The sequence below is a fragment of the Alligator mississippiensis genome, chromosome 5, assembly GCF_030867095.1.
Source record: "Alligator mississippiensis isolate rAllMis1 chromosome 5, rAllMis1, whole genome shotgun sequence".
NCBI classification, from domain to species: Eukaryota; Metazoa; Chordata; order Crocodylia; family Alligatoridae; genus Alligator; species Alligator mississippiensis.
Window position 1 is genome coordinate 168,444,473 of NC_081828.1, and position 21,804 is coordinate 168,466,276.

Genomic DNA, 21,804 nt, shown 5'->3' on the forward strand with positions numbered 1-21,804 from the left:
AATAAGGCCTGTTCTCTTACCCTCCGATCATGCGCGTGGCTCTCCTCTGGACTCTTTCAAGCTTCTCCACATCCTTCCTAAAATTGTAGAGCCCAGAATTGGATGCAGTACTCCAGCTGTGGCCTCACCAAGGCCGAATACAGTGGGAGGATGACATCCCGGGTCTTGCTTGAGATGTATCGGTAGATGCAAGCCAGAGTTTTGCTCACTTTGCCAGCTGTGGTATTGCTTTGGTGGCTCATATTTGTGTTGTGGTCAATCATGACCCCAAAAGTCTCTTTCGGTCATGGTGCTAGCAAGTGTATCATTGCCGAGCCTATAAGTGTGATGTGGGTTTTTATTCCCGAGGTGGAGCACATTGCATTTCTCTGTATTGAACACCATCAGGTTTTCATCCTCCCACCTTGCAAGCCTATTGAGGTCGGCCTGGATCACCAACCTATCCTCAAGTGTGGACACTCTTGCCCAAAGTTTGGTGTTGTCAGCGAACTTGGCCAGTCTCCTTTTGACACCAGTGTCCAGATCATTTATGAAGACATTAAAGGAGTACAGATCCAAGAACGGAGTCTTGGAGGACACCACTAGGCACTGAGTGCCATGTTGATTTGGTTCTGTCAATTACCACTCTCTGGGACTGACCTCGGAGCCAGTTCCTCAGCTATCTGATTATGAAGTAGTCGAGGCCATAGTTGCCAATTTTGCCATGAGGACATCATGGGACACGAGGTCAAAAGCTTTTTTAAAGTCCAAATATATAACATCAACCTCTTCCCTTTTGTCCAGATGATACATCATCTGGTCATAGAAGGAGATGAGATTGGTCAAGCAAGACCTACCTGCAACAAACCTATGCTGGCTATCATTCAGAAGGCTTCATTCAGAAGGCTCAGAATGCTGCCTTCTGTTAGCCCGTCAAGAATGGTTTCTTTGATATTTTTTTCTAAAATCTTCCCAGGGATTGAGGTCAAACTGATTGACCTGTAGTTTCCTGGGTCTTGTTTCCTCCCTTTCGTGAATATAGGCACCATGCTGGCCCTCTTCCAACCTTCAGGTGCTTCGCCCGAGTGCTACAAGTTCTCGACTATCCTCACCAGTAGCTGCCCTATGGTATCTGCCACCTCCTTTAGCACTCTTGGGTGCAACCTATCTGGACCAGCTGATTTATAAGGGGTCCAGCCTCTCAAGATACTCCCTCACAAGTTCCATGCCAATGGTGGGCATATATTTAACTTCACCCCGGTCATCCTGCATCATATTAAGCAGGATGGTCCCTTTGGGCTGGTGAAAAACCCACACAAAGCAATCATTAAGCAGATGGGCTTTTTCCTGGGTGTCGGTAGTCAGCTACCTCAACTGGTTTAGCAGGGGTCCAATGTTGCCTTTTTTTTCCTTTCAACTCCCCACATATCTGAAGAAGGACTTTTTATTGTCCTTGATTTGTGTAATCAGATGGAGTTCAGATGCAGCCTTGGCTTCTCTATTTCGCTCCCTGCAGGTGCGGACCAGTGCAATATACTCCTCCTTGATGGTGTTTCCTGTGCTCCACCCATTATACATCTATCTTTAGACATAAGAGGTCCATGAGTTCCCTGTTGAGCCCTTTTAATTTAACAAATTAACGTTTACAGTTTGGTTGACTCAAGGTGGAGTTTGGCTCATACCTGCACTTTTTTCATCACCACCCTTTTAAATGTGACACTAGCCATGAATAAAACTTGTGGGGAAAAAGCATTTTAAATATACCATAAGAATTCAGTTAAACAGTGTTGAAGATTACTTACAGGCTCTAACTTTAACATAGGGATTATAGTTAGCTCACTATAAACTCTTAACCGGAACTCATTAATTTAGTCTTTTTTCTTCCTGGAAAATGTCTCTGAGCAGATTAAGACATCCTTAGATTTATTTATTATTCAATGCTGTGTGGGGATGCCATATGAACTTATTATAATCAGCACGTTTCAAGTATTTAAATATTTCTCCAGCAATGGAACATAGTTATAGTATTTACTTTTCTAACAAATCTGTCTATAGTCTGTTAATGAATTAACAAGCTGCCCTCCTTGGTATCATCCTGGTTTGACTGTGAAATGGTTCACCTGATTAAATTTAATAATGGCTATTTGCTTGGGGTCCTTTTGCTAACTCTCTCAAGAATTAAAAATGCATTTCTAATAATTCTTGCCTTTGCTATTATGCGTACTGGCTCCAAACTTATTTTTTTTAACACTGCAAATATACTATGCCATCCAATTATCAGAGATGTGTTGCTGTTTATGAATAAGATATATTCTCATACATTTTGATAATTAAAAATATATATATTAACCACAAGGAGGTGTTAAACCTTTTTGTTAACTGTAAGTTTGCAAAAGCTGATCAACATATTGATACTATCAGTAAGAAGGCAGCTGTTAGCCAGAAAGAAATACACCACAGAAACCTCATTCACAAAAGAGTTCAAATGAGGGGAAGCCAATGCACAAAAATGTAATTCAGGCATTAACGTCTGTGTGTACTTTGGAAAATAAAGCAACAGTACAAGGTCAAATGGACTTCTCCAGATATTACTGGGATGCTATATTTCAACTCTTAGCAGGATACTGCTTCCTATAAAGGAAAAGAACTTACCTTCTAAGCCAGGAGCAGGCAATTATTTTGGGTGCAGGGCCACTTACCCAGTTTTGACAAGCTGTCAAGGGCTGCATGGGTAGCCCCGCCCCTTGACAAGTGCCCCACCCCCTGGTCACCGTCTTGGGACCAGTGTCCTAATGTCTTGAGCCTGATGGCCAGCACCGGCAGGGCCCAGAGTGGAGCACAGGCTGGCAGGGGCCTGTGGAGCCGGGCTGGGCTGCAACAGCAAGGAAAGGGGGGACCTGGCCTGGCTCCACAGAGCTCCTGCCAGCCGGGACGCTGTACTCCTGCCGCCCTGCCCTGGGCCCCGCCGGTGCTGGTCCTGGGACACTGGTGCATGCCCCACATTCCCGCTGGCTCCCACGCCTGCTCACACCCAGTGCCCCCTCAGCCCCAAGGTACAGGCAGGGGGCAGAGTGCACCCCTGACCCCTTACTCGCCGGCAGGGAAAGAGTTGGTGACGAGCACAGGGAAAAGCGGCCCCTCCCCGGCCCCATGGCTGGCACTCTCTGCTACAACCGCTTGCAGCCCGCAGAGGGCTGTCCTGAGCAGGTAGACAGCTCCATGTGGGCTGTGAGTGGCTACAACATGGGGTGCCGGCCACAAGGAGGGCGAGGAGCTGATTTTCCCGCACTCAGCACCAGCTTATAATCCACCCCTGCTGCCAACCTGGGCCCCATGCCAGCTCCGGGCTCACCCATCAGGGCAGCAGTGGCAGCAGCTGCTTGGCACGGAGGAAAGCGGCCCCCACACTTGCCACGCTGAACAGTGTTTGCTGCTGCTGCCTCTGTGCTGACCAGTGCAAAAACTCTGGGCGTGCAGCAGCAGCAAACACTGCCTGGTGCAGCAAGTGGGGGGGCTGCTTTCCTCCGCGTTGAGCAGCTGCTGCTGCTGCGCACAGCCCCAACGGGCAAGCCCGGAGCTGGTGCGAGGCCCAGGCTGGCAGCAGGGGCGGGTTACAACCTGTTGCTGAGCATGGGAAAAGCCACCTCTCGCCTGACCCGTGGCCAGCACCCCGCACTGCAGCCACTCACAGCCTGCCTGGGGCTGCCTGTGCCTGCTCAGGACAGCCCTGTGTGGGCTGCAAGTGGCTGCAGCAGGGAGTGCCATCCACAGAATGGGGGAGGGACCGTTTTTTCCCCGGGGTCCTCCCCTGCCCTCCCCCACCCTTACCTGAGTTTCCGGCGCTGGTGCAGCCACATGGTCCCAGGCCAGAAGCCGCAATGGGGGGGCGGGGCCAGGCAGGCCCTGCTGTTGCAGGAGCCCGCCAGGGCTTCACCTGGGTCCTAAATTTCAGACAACCCCCTCACTAATTAGATGCTATACATGGAAAAGTATAGCACATTTATCATTTTCCATGTATAGAATCTAAATGTAAGGGGGTCATTTTAAATTCGAAGCAGCTTGGATTCAGGTAAATATTGTATATAGGGTTGGTCCTTGCAGCAGCACTTTTTAATTAATTTAGGCCCAGATAATCCTCAGTACAATGGAACAGTTAAGATCAGAAAACATCAGCTTGTAGTATCTTCATAGAAGAATGACAGTTTCTCATATTTTGAAAGGATAATGATTTGGCTTAATTAAAATATGTTTCGGAATAAATCTGCAATCAATTAACATCACTAGAGAATTTTCATTTTTGAATTTGTGGCCGAAATTAGCACCAACATGCAAGGGACCAGCAGACTTTGCAGCAGATTTTGGGCCCAATTTCATCTGGGTAATTTTGCAAGGTGCCAGAAAAACAGTTTATTCAAATCACAGCAGTCCACGCCCGAGAGTCCAAATTCAATTTGATATCATCTTTGTAAAAAGACTGAATTCTGATATTAACTAGAGCCATTTACCAAGAATACTTTTTGTTCAACTTGAAAACTCTAGAAAACTTTTTTCCTGTCCGAGTCGTCGTAGCACCTTCCCTAGAAGAAATAAACTCTTTAGCATCCTACGTTATTATTGCCTCTGATTCCTGTGAGGATTTAGGAGTGAACAACTTTCACTGAGTCAGTCTTTGCTGAGACAATAGAATCTCCTCTAATGACTGCATGCATAATATACCTCTAAGCTGCAATTTTTAAGATGATTAGCATAACCTTATTTGTAGTATTGACCTTCATGCCCATAGGGAAAATAATTAAAGGTAAAAATCATTCCTTTTTAACAAGTCACATAAAGAGCAAGAAAAGCAGCATCTATCTACAGACAAGTAACACTATTAAGAATTAGAAGTACCTCAAAACTGAAATTGAAAAATACCAATTGAAGTTGCTAAAATGAGAGGAGTGGTAGAAAACTTGGATTCTTGTTAGCTTTATAGCTAACAAAGTGAAACAAAGAACTGTCAGTATCTGTATTTAATAGGAGTGAATGCACAGTATCCTTTAAACTTTACAAACTTCTAGACAACCAACTGAAAACTTGGGACAAATAAAAGATGACAATAAAAATATTTAATCAAAAATGGGAAACACCAACAGACAAGCGATTAAGAATTTTTATTCCTCAAAACAATCAAACAATTTGAAATAATCTACACTGGCAAATATCAGCATTCTATCAACATCTAAGGAAAAGACCTAAAAGCATCTAAAGGAGAAGGGAGGGGAAACAAAGAGATTTACAGGGTACAGAAGAGAAAAAAATGCTTTTACAAAATATCAGACCAAGATGTTAGACTTGTGTCAACAGTCCAGTCAGTTAAGAATATTTCAACTTTTTTGGGGGACAGTAAAAGAACTAATTTGGTGAAACAAAAACTTTTTACAGAAATCTCTCCAGTTAGACCAGACTTACACAAAGAACCAGCTTTCTCAGATGCAGAATTGAAATTTCTGGTTGTAACAAAAGAGAAAGAGCACCCAAAATAATGAACAGCCCAGAGAATATGGCATTCAGCTGAGATGTAGGAGGCAGAAGTTAAATCCATGGTTCAAAGTACTGGACAAGGTTTTCCTATCACCCAAGCGAATGCTCTAACCGCAAGGCTGACCTGGAGTGAGTCTATCAAGCTCCTGGACTCTATAGCAATAAATTTAAATATACACTGGAAGACAGAGAGACAGACAGAGAGGCTATAGTCCAGTGGCAGTGGTTAGGGGAGAAAATGAGGCCAAATCAGAACATCGATCTGGTACTCTTATGTCTGTGAAACAAATGGCCTAAGTACTTACTAGCAGCTATTCTGGGTTCACTCCCATTTCTTGCAAAGTATTTCTAAAATGTCCCAATTTCATCCCTAAGCAAAACAAAAGCAAATGGTAGGAATGTAACATTTTCCATCAATTCAAATTCTTGTTTTGCAGCAAGTCCCACTCATTATCTTGCTTTCATAGTGAAATTCACTATTATCATTTTTTGGAAAGAAAAGGAAAACTATGACAGTGAGGCCCCCTCTAGACATTACAGATATCACACAATTAACTGCTTAATTGTGCAATTACTTTGAGACCAGCTACACGTACAAAGTAGCTATTACACAAAAAAAAAAAACTCCAACCAGCTATAAAGTTAGACTTAAAAAAAAAAATGTGTACTAACTTTAAAGCTGGTTGCTATCAAGCTACAATTTGCACATGTAGTAGTAGCAGGGTCTCCCCTGAAGCTGGCAGCCTATCAGCTGACAGGGCTCCTCCCAGCCACAGGCATGTAACCCCTGAGACCTGAGGTCTGCAGCTGCCTTGGGTGCCTGCTTCTTGTCAACGCAGGGGGACCCGAGGATCAGGCTCCCTCTACATTGGCATCTAGTCTAGTGTGTGAACCCACAATTGTACCTCTTGCCATGCATGTGTGGTATGGCAGGAGGCACGATTGTGTGGATCACGCATTGGATCCAATCACACCTTTACCTGCCCATGTAGAGGGTGCCTGAATTGCAGCGCTGAAATATTCCATTCATCTAATAAATTTGATGTTAAAAAGGGAACTAAATTTTTGTAGATTCTCAATCCTCTTCCAATTTTTTCCCTTATATATTGTTTTCTACTTTTTTCCCTCTTACTGCTACCAGTTAGTGTTATAACTGGTAACGCAAAAAGAAAATCTTAGAAACCCAAATATCACATTAATTAAATATTCAATACTTCATATAACACTGTGTGTATATCAAATTTTAACATTGTGGAAAAATAAGTGCATAGCTAACATTCTAATATTATAAAAGCCTAAGTCTGTCTGTAATGCTTTATTCGCGCTCTGACTGGCTGACAAACAGCCAATCCAAGTGCGAACAAGCGTCTCAACAGGAGCTGGTGGCATGGTGGAGCACTGCCATGATGGTGGGGACACAGGGGACGGAGGGGGAGGTGAGGCCAACACTCTAACCCTAACCACCCTGACCTGCTTCTTGCAGGTGGCAATGATGCAGTGAGGGGCCGAGGCCACAGGAGCTGTGGTGGGGAGGGGAGGGAGGGGCCCAGAGCCCAAGCCGCAGGAGGGAAGCGGGGAGCGGGCCCAGACCCGGGGGGGGAGGGGAGGGGAGGGGAGGGGAGGGGAGGGGAGGGGAGGGAGAGCATGGGGCTCCATCCCCGCCCACCCCCCCTCATTCTTGACGGGCAATTGCCTAGTACAAGCAGAAATGGCTAAATACTATGAGGTCTCAGCACAACAACACTAATAGAAAAGCTGACTTAAAATTCTAAACTATATATTTAGTTATTTCAACTGCCAAATAACATTGACAGCCATGATCAAGACCCTCCAAGTCAGCTTCCTAACTCACAATGGGAGTATTATAAAGAAGCTTTCTATGGCAGGCCAGCAATAGGATCCTAATGTCTGAAAAACAAGCTTATGTGAGGATAAGAGTATTGATAAATTCGTCAGGTGTAGAACATGGATTCTAAAATTTTCCACCCTTTCCAGAAATTGAGATAATACTTTTGGCTGTTAAATCTCTATTAAGATAAAGCATAAATTTTAATTCCTGGAGTAGGGGTTCTCAACCTTCAGCCTGCAAGCCAAATGCAGCCCACAGAGCCACTGCACTGGCCCACCATGTGGCAAGAAATTTGGCAGTGCAGGACCGGTGGCCACTAATATGGTCACCCTCCCCTGGCCAATATCCCAAAACCCCAAGCCTTGCACTGCCAGGCACAGCCAAGTCCATTCCCCCTCCCCGCATATGGATTAGGGCCAAGCCATACCCTATTTTCTCCTGCAGGCTCAAGTTGGGGATGGTCCACACCTCCTCCCCACTGTGAAGCCAAGCCATAACCCCTTTTTTCCCTGCATGGGGCTATGTTGTGCCTGGGCTGCCCCATGCCCCTCTTCTTATGGCCAGATGGTGCCCACCACACCGGTCTTGGTGCCAGATGAGGACCACCAGCAGGATTTGGGCCAACTACTGTCCATCTAGCCCACCAGTGAAAAAGGGTGCACATCACTGTCCTAGGGTAGTGTTTCTCAACCAGTGGGACGAAGGTTGTGTAGGTGGGACTTCAACACATTGCCCGATTGAAAAAAAATCAGTTGTTTGCACTTCAAATAGATGAATCAATAGACATCTTGAACACTGCAGTTTTGTGGGGTTTTGTTTTTATCATGGTAGGACCAGGGTTTTTTTGATAAAATGGTTGGTGGAATGTAAGGTACAAAAGGTTGAGAACCACTGTCCTACGGTATGGACAACAGCATGCTTGAACATTGGGGGGAGGGGAAAGGGTTAAGTTGCTGCATGCCAAGGCAAAGCTACTTTTTATGCTCTAATTCTTGGGTATCAAACTTATGGCCCATGAACCGATCCAGCCCACAGAGCCTATGGGGCTCATGAAGAGGCCAGGAATTTTGGATGGGGCGTATCACCAAAATCCAGGCATAAACTTCCACTGGTGATCTGCAATGGCAGCAGGGTGCAAGCAAAGCAACAGCAACATAAATGAGCACTCTCATCTCACTGCCTTTTCTGTATCTCACCCTTGGAGAACCAGGCGAGTTTGACACCTGTGCTCTGTTACATGTGCAAGATCCTGTACCAATACAAGTGAGTAAAACTGATCCTAGATGAAGCAGGGTTTAAGTTGGAGTGTTTTTGTTAAACTTGTTTCACTATCATTGTCAGCAGTCCCCTCAATGCAAGGATGGCAGTCCTCTAGTAAATAGGAAGTCATCAGCAAGTCCATAGATGACTGCGGAGACTGATCCACATGTTCGATTACAGATGTGGCAAACAGCTCTGGGAGGAAGGAGTAGATCCTGGCAATGTTGGGTCACAGCTCTTTTCCTTTGTTTCCTCTCATCTATCCACCTCCATAATGAGGCAAGATTGTTCAAAATGGTCCATGCCTTGTCATACATCACAGTGCTATTGCAGATGATTCAATGCCTGAGTCTCCCAGATATTGATATAGCATTCCTTCAGTCTGGCTTTCAAGGTGTTCTTGCATCTCTTCTTTTACCCATCCCTTGAGGGATGACATTGGGTCCTCCCAGATCACCAGCGTATCACTACAGGCTCATGCACATGTAACAATCACAGTGTGATAGCTCCTGTGCAGTAAGAAAGGTAGCTCTCCCCCTTCCCTTTTGAAATCATTCTAAGCATGCATTTGCCCATACCCTTATTCGTCTTACAAAAAATTGTGGAAGACATGGAGCTGCCACATATTAATTTAAGAATGGTGAAAAAGAAAAAAAAATTATGAACACTGTAGGTGACCTGATTGGCAAGGTGAAGTTATCATAGAAGACTCTCTTGAATAAATGTATTGATCTAACTTGTGGAAAAAGCAAACAGGGAAGCAACATAATAGCTGTACGCAAACACAAATACCACTGGGGGAAGAGAAGGCAATGATAGGACAACGGCATATTTCTGGGCTCTAGTGACTAGCCTTTTTCATACATTGAGTGCCTAGAAATCAAGAGGATAAATGCTGAACAAGCTAGTAGGCCAAATCTTCAGATGTTACCTCTCACCAAGCTTAGATCCTACAGTTTTGTTCCTCTCCAGAAACAGTGACCAGTAAACAAGAAGCCTCCTTAAAGCAAAATATATAATTGAAGCCAAAACACTTGGAAGAAAACAGAACTTAAAAACAGTCCATATTCATGCTTACCTCTTCTTAAGGCTTACAGCTTCTGTGTCAGCTTTCCGCCTCCACCCCCCTCAAAGAGCTTCTGACAACCAACATCACCAAGCAGCTCCCAACTCTCCTAAGAGGGCTTCTTAGCTGCTTAGCATCCTTTCAACTTCAGCATGAGGATGAAGAAACATCTGTGTCATCTGAGCCTGTTTCTGTACTCCAGCCTATTGTTCTGTAATTGCTCCCCAGTATTCTTTTGGAGTTTTTCTTCTCTGATGTTATTGTGCTGCTTTCCTGCTTCTTTCTCTCATCTCTCCCTATTAAACTAGATCAATACAGAAGCCTTAACCCACAATAAACAATAATTTCACCTACCAACTAGGTCACTTTCATTGCTCACAGAACTGCTATATATCTGAGCATTCTTACAATATTACACAGCAGTTCCATGCCCAGCACATCCTTAAATGCTTCTCACATAAAACGTTATACTATTAGGTTGTGGTTTAAAAGCACACAAAGGTCAGGAAATAAAAAGTTAACATTCTCTCAGTAACATTTACTCTTTCACTAACTATATGCCTATAATTTTTTATGACTACAGCTAGACTGTTTAATGTATACAATAGCTAAGGTTTTACGACGAGAACTAACTCTCTCATTTCCCTACTTTACTGTATAAAATTATACTAATAGTTTTTGCATACAATTTCTTTTTTTTTTTTTAATGGAAAACGATATATGTTTTAAAACACTAACGCAGAAGTAATTTGAACTAAGCTCTCATATTCATTCCCACTTTGACTGCCTCATTTTGAAAGAAAAGCTTTCTGGTCGGCCATGGTAAATGAACACTAACACATCTGCTTTTATTCCAACAAATGCATTAAATATAAAAAAAAAAAATCTTTTAAGTGGACTTAGAACGTGCAAAAAATTCTGAGATTGTGACATCTTAATCTGTAAAAGATTTTCCTTAAAATCATGTTATTCTTTTTGCCCATGAATACCTATCTACCAATTGGCCTACTACACATTCAAATGCATGCCTATTTTATTTCAGAAAATGAATATAAGAAGAATTTCTTAAAGCAAACTCTATGCAAAAAGCCAACACTAGACTAGGAAAAAAAAATTAAAAAATCATAATAAATCAAAGCCCCAACACTAACATTATTTACTACATACCAAAGGCCTTTAAGACTACATGTCAGTGTTTAGCTTAAGAAGTTTGGTTCCCTGCTACATGGATCACAGCAAAGTAGCAAAACCAAGTAATGAAAAAAAAAAAAAAAAGCAGCATCTGGGAAAACTTAGAGGTTATCTCATTTAATTCATAGCAACTAAATCCAAAGGCAGTAACTGGCAAGTGTACTACCTACAGCTATGTCACATATATGATATGTACCAGACATTTTTCTTCAGACACACTGCAATCAATATGTCAGAAAAACTGACATCACAGTTGGGGGTGCCCTGCTATTACACGCCAGTTAGGAGCTCTTAGCACAAAAGCTTTTATCCAGTGTGACAGATTAGTGCCTAAAGAAGATTTTATAAAAGGAAATAGGATTTATGCACATCTAGAAATGAGCACTTTGAAAAGTAATTACATAGTTATAAGTCTAATAAGCAGGGCTTTTCCCCCCTCATTTCTAAAATAAGGGGATTTCTTTTTTAGTTTTGTCCACTGAAACAAGAACTAACAAAAAGATTTTGCCTGTAGACCTGAAAACAATTTAAGTTTGTATTGCAATTTTTCACAGACACATGAAAACAGAAGTCACTGTATATCAGAGAGAATTAGTAAACTAGCCTCTCATTTGCATTGTGTGTTATATTTTGGTGTTGCCAAAGTTTATCTTTGGACAGGCGGCATAGAAATTCACTCTATAACATTTGTAGAAAACTTATGAAATCCATAACCCAATTAACTGTGGTTCAGAGTGACTGGCATATCCCTCCTGTACCAAAATTTGTAAGCCAGTAATTTTCAACCAGGATGTCATGACATCCTGGGGTTCCTTGAGAGCCTTTCAAGGGTGCAACGCAATGTTAACATTAAGTGAGCAAACATGATTCACAAGATAAGACAAGAGATTACAAATAGGAATCTACAGTGTCCCAAACATTCCAACTTGCTGCACTGTGTCTGAATTGTCTGAAGTCCCTGCCACATGTTACATTTAAGATATGATTAATGACAAAGAAAAAGAAAAAAAAAAAGCAATGTCTGCAAAAATGTAACTAGAGGTGCACTGACATAGCTGTCCAATATTGGACTGGTACCTATATAAAGAAAATTGACAGTATTGGAAATCAGTCTGATGTGGCTAATAATGTGGCCAATAAATGGCCTGCGCGTGTGTGCATCCGCAGTGCAGTGCAGCATATAGGCAGCGAGGAGCACAGCCCAACAGCATGAAGAGCTGCATGCAGCTGGTAAGTCTGTTGTGGTAGAAGGGGAGTTGGGAGGGAAGGGGCATGGGGGGGCAGATCAAGGTCCCTGTGGTGAGAGAGGGAGTGGGGCTGGGGCAGGCGCTGCCCAGCTGGAGTGGAATGGGGCAGCTCCTGATGCTGTTTGCACCCATGGGGGGCATGTGTCCAACGGATCGGGGCAGGGCAGGCCGGGTTTGCGCTGGGCTCTTCCCAGAGGAGGTTGGTCCAGGTGGTGGTGAATTTTGGGACGGCTGCAGCTGCCCCCCTATAGTCCCTCTTGCAGCACCACCACTGCCTACCCCAAGCGCAGCCTGGCCCAACCCCTGCCAGGAACAGCCCAGAGCAGCCCCAGTCCTCAGTGGCAGCCCGGACCACCCAGAGCCAGGGAGCACACACCCACCATGCTCTCCTCAGGTGTGCGCAGCATTGGGACTTGTCCCCCACTTCCCTGCACCACCCAGATGAGCCACGGCTCCATTCTGCACCCCACCCCACCCCACCCCGGCTGGGCAGCACCTGCCCCAGCCCCACTCCCTCCTTCACCACAGGGGCCTAGATCTGCCCCCACCACCCCCTTCCACCACTACAGACTTACCAGCTGGACACTGCTCTTCAAGCTGCTGGGCTGTGTATCGGAAATCAGATTGGTATCGCCTGATATGCCTCCTTAAAAATTGGATATCATTACCAACCCCAAAAATCTCTGTCAGTGCACCCCTAAATGTAACCAGTTAATCATATCTTATGGTGTCACCTAGCCAAACATTCAATCAATTAATGCCATGACAAAAGGAGAAATAAGCCAAAGTTATTCCATAAAATGTGTAATAGCTTTGTGACTTATGCTTATCACAGCATTAACTGAATGAATGACCAGGGGCCCCTGTGGCTGGGAGCCCAAATGCACCATGAGCCTGGGAGCCCACCGTTGATGTGGGCTCCCAGCTATGGGGGCACTCCAGGCAAGTCTATAGCTGGAAGACCACTGGGCTTCCAGCTGTGGGGACACCTGGTTTGCCCCAAAGGCTAGAAGCCCGCATCACTTGCGGACTGCCAGCTGCAGGGATGCATGGCACACCTCCACAGCTGGAGTCCCATCAGCTGAGGGGGCTCCCAGCCCCAGTAGCTTGCTCACAGCATAGGGGAAACAGAGAAGGCATGCTATTTATTTGGCATAAACTTATTTTATGGACCAAATGAGATTTATCTCATTTAAATAACTTAGACCTTAGGTACTCAAGACCATCTTAATCAGTTTGCTTCTAGCACAGTTTAAAATTAATCAGAAAAAGTACAAACCCCCAAGGAGCTAACTTTCTCTTGAGCTCCTAGTCACTGTTTATAAGAAAAAGTTACACTCTACAAGTTAACATTTCCACACTGAAAATAAATAAATAAGATTCTCCTTTTTTAAAGTAACCTCCAAAGGAAATAAGACTGCCCTTCTGTGCTACTGAAGTATATGGATTTTCTTATCCTGCTTTTTTATCTTATAAACTCAAGTCACATACCTTGTTTTAGTGGAAAACATTCTGGACAAGAGAAGAAATTATAAAAATAGGACATCAGAGACCAAATTAAAAAAAATGAAGTCCAATTATAAAAAGCACTTTTGCTTTCAAATCAAACTATTTAAAATTCTATAGCTTTTGTTTCTTAATGCCCAGCTGTTTTAACTTTTAGGGGCAAGTGGGAAGCAAATCACCCACAGTCTCTCCCTTTCAGTAAAGGCTGACAAATAATCCAAGAGGCATTCTTGGCAAAATAGGGAGAAAAAATAATCAATTTCCCTTCATTTTAAAAATCAGGTTCTGTTTTTAGAAAGAAAAACAAATACAGTGCACACTTCCTCCCTTTTACAAGTTTGTCTTTAAGCTTATTTAATCAGCGAATATATTTCTGAAAATCTTGCAAGTCATAGCAAAAAAGACCCACACGACCAATCTAGTATTACTCCCAATGAGAAAACTAAGCAGTAAGCTGTATTTCAGCTCCACAAATTTTCAAGAATTACACAAGGCAGGTAGGCAGTGTCAGACAGTTCATAGTAGCTACCAAAACTGTACCAAACTGTCTCTATGAGAAACGTGTCCGAGCTCCCTCCTCACCTATCACAATGTACAAAAGGACTGCCCCTATACAGTTTTTTTAAACAATTAGTAAGATGTACCATGTATGTATTACTACTACTGCTTTAAAACTGCCCTCTTCGAAGAGGTTTGAAATTCCTTATAATTTCACTAATTCTCACAGACACAGTATCTAAAAGGAATCTAACTTTCACATATACTTACCTTTCCTAAGTATTCTCACTTCCCAACCAGCTCCATGCACTATTGCTATTAAAATTTGCACTTAATATCCTGTTAACCTAACTTTATGCCCTCATTTATGAAGCAGAAGCATTTAACCAGAACTTCCAAAAAGGAAACTTGAAAATACTAAACTTAATATCAACATGAGATTCATGCTAAAGCTACTTTGATCAACTTGCTTTACAGTCTTTGACTTTTCTTCTCTAAAAGTATAAAATGGATGCCTAGGGAAAAACTGAACTGCCACCTTTGTTCTGCTGCAGTGAATTTTTCACCATTTCAGAATACTACTGGATACTAAAAGATCCTTTAAACTAAAATCAGGCTTTTGTGGTTGACCATTCATAACAAACAATTTATTCACTTCACAGTAACAAATAATGACAAGTTTTACATATTCCTTCCTGGTAATAAGAAAAAAGAATAAAAGGGATTGAATTACCTTCATGCACTGTTATTCCGCAATTGTCACACTGGATTATTTCATCAGCATCTTCACTGTTATCCCCAAGACAAACACAGCAAATCAGAATATGGTCCATTTTCTGAGAACTCCAGTTCTGAGACTTCTCAAGAATCAGTGAGTCCTAACATTGAAAAATTAAGATGCACTGAGTAAGCAAGAACCACACTAAAAATGTTTATTTTTACCATAAGAAAGAAACCAAATAAGTTAAGCCTTAGACCCACTTATCCTTATTAAAGAGATATATATATATGTGCTTTAAAATTTTATGGATACAGAAACATTTAGGAGCTTCATTTTCATAAAAGCCTTCCCCTCTGCTCCTAAGGACTTGAAAAAGTCTTTACCAGAGACACCCTGGGCAAGCTGTAAGACATGCTAGGACAAGTCTCTCTTCCTGCAAACTTTATACAGCAACCTGATTTAAACTCCTGTTGCTGTTTAAAAGAAAAATGAAACACCAGAAATACACAAATGTTTACCAAAAAACCTGTGTGTTACAGGAATCCTACTAACATCCACAAATCATACAGCACCTACTGGACAACCATTACTCCTTTCCAAAAACCCATACTGTTAAGCCTGGAAATTAACAGTTATGAGCAATTGCCAGCTCCCCTATTCTATACAATGCAGTATATATAAAAACATATGTCTGGTATTAATTTCTTCTCTTTTGACTACTAATATGAGTAAGGATTTGCAGAACCAAGTACTTAGCTTGTAAAATGCTTTAAGATTCTGCAGAGAAAATGATATCATATAAAATAGATGTGGTTTTTTTTGTTTAATTTACCAAATAATTTTTCATCAAGAAAACAGGAAGCCATTTACACTTCAAATTTACACTTCAAATACACAAGGAATAAATACCGTGGCGCTACTATTTAGCGTGTTTTTTTTAAATTACCTCCATAATGACTAATCTGCACTGTTTCCGGGTGGCAGAAATTTATGGATGTATTAAGTGCATTTTTTTTATTTTTCTACAGAATGACAAAACTTAGACAGCCTTCACCAAAGAAGCCTAAGCACATGGAAACATGAGGTACTAGATGCATTAAAGCATCACTAGTGACCGATTAAAATAGCCCTTGTAATAGTTTTAGAGTATAGGTTGGCAATTCACACCTGACATGAATCCACTAGCTTGCTAAGCATCTCTAAAAATGATATAGCTGTGCATTTCAGCAACAAAAAATGAATGAGGTAGAACCCTCCCTTTCCAAACATGTTATTCCTAGCCAAAGCCTTCATTTTTGGTTAAAGAAAGTCATGAACACACGCTAGTTTACCCAGCCAGGAGATCTTATACCACCCTCCAGCTCTCCTGTGAAATATGAATTTTCATTTCAACTTAGGAGAAATTTTACAATTCTTGCATTCTCCTATACCTGAGGAAGGGCATATATGCTTGAAAGCCTTCAAATAAAGAAAAAGAATGTTTTGCAATTGTCTAGTTGGTCTAATAAAAGATATCGCTTCTAGCACACTGACTACTACTATAATACCCTAAACACCTAAAGACTTGGTTTGTTATTGCTGCTAACAAAAACAATGTTCTTTTTTTGAAAAGGAAAAATTTGTCAACTTTAAATAGAGGGTCTGAATGCATTATGTCTTCTCAGGGTCTCCAAATCGTGTGGAGTATGGCTCAAGGTATTTGTTTCTTCTGCTACCCACCCCAAAAAGTTTCACAGGTCAGTTATGGTACGCAGACCAGACTGAGAATCATTTTCTCTGCTTAATAACCCAATCGATGCCTGAGGGTCAGTTGCCACCCTTGCATCACGTACTGAAAAATCACGTTACCCATAATTAAAAGCAATTTAATACTAGAAAGAGAGTAATATCACGGAGTCAACATTTCCCACCTGCTATGGCAGTTCATTTTTAGAGGATGCTAGTCCTATGGTATTTACTCTTTCTATAATTTTTTTAAGCACCAGGTCAACAAGTCTATGACAAAAAAGTTGCCATGGAGATTTCAAACTTTTTGAAAATTATAGAAATGAAGGAAAAGGATTAATCATTACTACGCTAGAACCAAGATAGAGTGATTTTAAATAAACAACAACTTAAATTTATAATTCAGCTATACTTACAAAAAGCTCTACATGTAACATCTACATAGAAGTAAACTACCCTGGCTTCCACAAAAGTAATCAACTTACTACATCATTTTATTATAAAATATCTAGGGGTTTAAAAAATCTGTGCAAAAAAGCAGAGTGGCACATGTGGGGGCAGAGAGTACTGCTCAAAACTGGATCCTGGCTGACTGGAGCCACACTGTGCCTGCTGGTCAAGCTCCAAGAGGCATGATTGTCATTGCTGCAGCCCTGGGAGGTCCCCAGGACCCCAGGTAAGACTGCTGGGGCCAGCCCAGCGCATGCCCCAGCCTCCCCTATCCCACCCAGGGTAACCTGCTGCTGTGCACCAGAGAGTGCGTGGCACAGGTGTTTCCCAGGGACAACTAGCGGCAGCATAAGGTGCATCGCTGCTAGTTGTCCGCAGGGAACCAAACGTCTGCGCTTGTCTGGACGCAGCCAAGGAGTACAGGAGGATGCAGGGGTACTTTGAAAAGTGTCAAGGCAGCCTGCCTCACCCTATCGATTGGCAAGGTGCAGAGCGATTCCTCAGGGCAGAGTCCCCACGGGGTTCCCTGACAGCTCAACCTTGCTATCATGGAGCCAGGGCTCTTCTTTCCTCTCTGTTCTGGAGGGACAGAGTGAGAGCAGAGAGCCACAGGATATCATGTGTCCTCCTCAGTGAAAGAAGTGTATAGACATTCAATTTAGATCAGGAAAAGGAAAATCTTCCTCACGGGTACCTGATCTAACTGCATGTGGAACAGCCATTTCATATCTGCAAGAAATCTTGACTGTCTATAAAGTTTTGTTTGTGCCAGGAGGAAGGCTTTTCCCTTGGCACAAATGGAACACCTGTACATGGAATAAGACTAGTTCAGTCACCTTTAAAAAAAGAAACCTAATATGGTATATTAAAAGTTAGAAATGAAATGTAATTGGGGGTGAATAGCTTGCTAACAGTATGTGAAACATGGAAAACTTGACAGCTACATTTGTAAAGTTCAAGAAAAAAAATGGTCAGGTATGGAGACTGTTAATAAGGTCATAAATATATTAACTTTCTCCCTTCTAGCTTACAAGTCTAAATCTATCCATGGTTGGTAGTGACCATAATTTATGGCTTTGTGATGGCTGTTCAGTGGCATATATGGAGTTGTGGCCATAGGTCTCAATCCTGCTGCAGGTATCAATAGCATTAAAATATTACCATAGGCACCCTGCTGGCGGTCTGATCAGACAGACCAAGGAATCAGGCACATAGAAATAATAATCTTCTCAACTCTAAAACTGGCCACAGAAGTCTAGGTGTGGTGGAGAAATGTGGCGAAGTCTTTTTTGATGCTTTTATCTTTTCCGTGGATGGACGATCACTCTTTCAAACAGAGGAGAGACGCAGAGAGGAGAGGATCCAAACAAAGTTTTTACGTATCAGAAACTGTTTGCAACTGCTCCTCTCATTTCTACAAAAAGACTATTGATACTTGTTGCCCAAGAGAATCATAACATGCATTTAAAAATGTCACAAAGGCAGGGTAGAAGGCAAATTTCAGAGCCTTATATCCTACTACCCCAATGACCTCACCAATATTGCTTTAAGAAAAAAAAGTGCATTTTATTTTGCCTTGAAATACCTAATGTATGCAAGCTATCCTAAACTAAAACACAGTGAAGGCAAGGCATTTTTGATTAAACTAAACAATCAGCTACAGGAGGAAAGTATAGGGTTAACTTTGCTGTGTAGTGATTTGCCTTCACTTGAGATAGGTCAAATGCATTAGATATTCTGAAATATTAAAACAAATAAACAAAAAAAACAATCCCCCCACTCCAAAGAAGAAAAAAAATATATATTTTCAACAGTGAAGATAAGGTATCTGAACATATTTCCTATCCATCTTCTTACAATCAAGAGGTCAGGAGCCATAAGGTAACAATGAAAAGATGTCTAGGGATAAAATAAAGAATTGTTTTAAAAGGTAAAGTATTATGCTTACTTAAAGGAAAACATGAATAATAAATATAGAAATAAAAAAGAAAATTAAGTTTTTCCAGGATTAATTAGTACAGGGTTCGTGAGACTCTCTCCCAATACCTTACTTTAAAAAGTTAAGGTAAGGACATTTTGTAACTAGAGCACTTCTCATATGAATAAAGTTCATCAATAGTAAAAAGATTCCTTTAGCTTCCCATCCCAATTACAAACAGGAAAACGTTAGTAAAAAGATATCCATAAGTAAGGTAAATTAACTGTGTACTAGTACAACTGCACTTCTAACAGACAGGTTCTACAAAAAGCTAGCAATTTGGTTATAACCATTAATTTAGGATTATTTATCTTTGCTGAAGGAAGTCTAAGAGTAACATGCATATTTTACTTCAACAAAAGATTACATTTTTAAAATAAAAAGGAATACTGTAGAAGTTGTTACTTTTGGATCCAAATAAAAATCCCCTGGGCAAATTAAGTATATTAATATGACATTATCAATACACAATAAGTATATGTACACAGGTAGAAAGCAATTAATTAACCAGTGCTAAAAGAGTTAAATTTGGTTGAATAAGATTAGGGGCTTTGGTTTTCTTTATTGGGTGTGGGGAACTGAGGGTAGAGGATGCTTGTTTAATAGGGGTCATTGTGCCATGGTTTAGCTGGTGGCCAGGAAACCTCACACAGAAGCAAGAACTACTGTTCCAGTCCACATCTTGTCAACAACCTGCCAGGTGAGAGGCTGATTCTATCATCAGGGTCATCACCATCTAGTTATGCAAGCTTTGGGTGGGAAGCAGTGAAACTCACAACCTATGCATATGTATCTACTAGGCAGACAAAGTTCTTTGGGGAAATCTGATATCTCTTATTAGATCAACTCAAATACTTGGAAGAATTTTTGCAACTATTTGAGTTGGTCTAATAAAAGATATCAGATTTACCCAAAGAACCGTCTGCCTATGTCCTTAGACCAACAACCTATAACACTGAAACATGCATCTGCTAATAATTTAATGGGAATTAAAGAGACCCTATTGAGAAAGAAAAAAACGCGTTGAAGTACTAGCAATTATAAAAAAAAAAAAAATGAACAGCATCATTTATCTATTAAAGATGCTTGACACAAACAGTAAAAGCATAAGCTTGTTTACTTATGCTTAATACAGTAGAACAGCATACGGTACTTCATTACAACACAGGTTCAAATACTATATAATCAGGTCTTGAAATCCATATTTGGAATATGAAAATGGGTTAAAAAAAGAGGAAAAAGGGTTGAAAGCTAGCAACCCCCACCCACCCCCTAACAACTTTAGGACCTCAGGAGCAGCTACTTATAAGTTAGTTGCTTAGACACTGTCCTTTCATCGAGCACTGTGAAGTCTGTATTCCTAGGACATCAGCTTCTGCATTGTAATGAGATTCTGCTGTACTCTAAAAGAACTATTTTTTACTAAAACTGAAAAATTATTACAGTGGAGCTGCCAGAAGCACTTTTAAAAAACAGGTGGTTTCAAATAGCATAAAACTGAAATTGGATTTGTATATTGTCAATTTAGAAGTTAATACTAGATTTAAAAAATTAAAAACCATGAAGGCACTTTTCAGAGATTCAATGACCTTTCTTTATATTGGGTTTTCCTCCAAGAGCTAAACAAAAAAGTAGCTTAATTAAAAAAAATTATACTTAGTTTCTAAAGCACAGTGTCATTAGGATGATTTTTAATCAGTTACGATATTGCATTTTGAAAATGAGGAATGATCCTCTCATGGTGAATGCCTGAAACATGAAACAAGGAGATCAGGTTTTAGTCCTAGCTCTGCCACAGATTTTGTGGCTCACCCTGGAAGTCATAAAGACAGATCTTGCAAGGTAAAGGTACTGAGTACCTTCAATTCTCATTGAAATCACTGTAAACTGAGGTTACAGTTTACCATCAAGACCTTAATCTCTGTTCTTTAAGTCCCCCATTTGTAATGCAGGAAACTACTGTAAAACACTTACCTATCCTAGAATATTGTTCTGAAAGGTCAGTCCATTAATATCTGTAATATCTGTACCCAAGTTCATCAACCAAAAGGCATTGACAAAAAGCACGGTGGTATCATCAAGTAAGATAATGATATAGAGACAAAGGACTAAATATGTATAGGAAATAGACTCCTCTCACTTATAAAGGCAATCCCTAAAGATCAAAAAAATCAGTCTGCAGTGACACTGCAAGTACTGTACCAGCAGTGTGGTAAGACGGTCACCTCTGGCTTCAATGGGCTTCAAATGAAACATTCATCCAAGTACAACTTTGGTCTCTCTCACCACAGAACGTAACTGTCCCTGAAGCACCAGAGCAATAAGCGTATAAAAATGCAAATGATGTAGCAAATAAGCTGTCTTGTTTGATTTAAAAAAAACAGGTAAAACCCACGTGAGAGTAAAACCTATAGATTATAATTGTCAAATTGTTTTTCTGACACTATTAGCATTAATAATATCTTCATAGCTCATATCCAATGTATTAGACCAGGTTATCAAAGATCAAGCCTGTGTGGCATTCTCCCTGCCAGGCCGGCCAGGGCAAGGGGAGGAATCTTGTGTAGTGCACATCCTGGAGCAGGAGCCACAGACACTGGATCCAGCATAGGACAGGGAAAAAGGGAGGGGGGGGGGGGCAGCAAAGGGAGAAGTCTGTGGGCCAAATCTGGCCCATGGACCAGTCCCATGCCATACATATGGCCCACAGGGCCAGATGAATTTCACTCCCCTGTATTAGAAAATAAATCCATAAATGCAGGATGCCATATAACCCAGAAACAGATTTCTGCCAAATTCCAAAATGCCCAA

General features: G+C 41.5%; 1 protein-coding gene across 7 annotated transcripts in view; it reads right to left on the reverse strand.

Annotated features, from left to right (window-relative positions):
• Positions 1 to 21,804, reverse strand: part of PHF14 (PHD finger protein 14) — a 312,624-nt gene that overhangs the window by 259,620 nt on the left and 31,200 nt on the right. For all 7 annotated transcript variants that reach the window (XM_059728970.1, XM_014603199.3, XM_014603196.3 and 4 more), the window contains exon 4: positions 14,853 to 14,997. In XM_059728970.1, the coding sequence (XP_059584953.1) occupies positions 14,853 to 14,997 (145 nt within the window). The remainder of the gene's footprint in view (positions 1 to 14,852; positions 14,998 to 21,804) is intronic.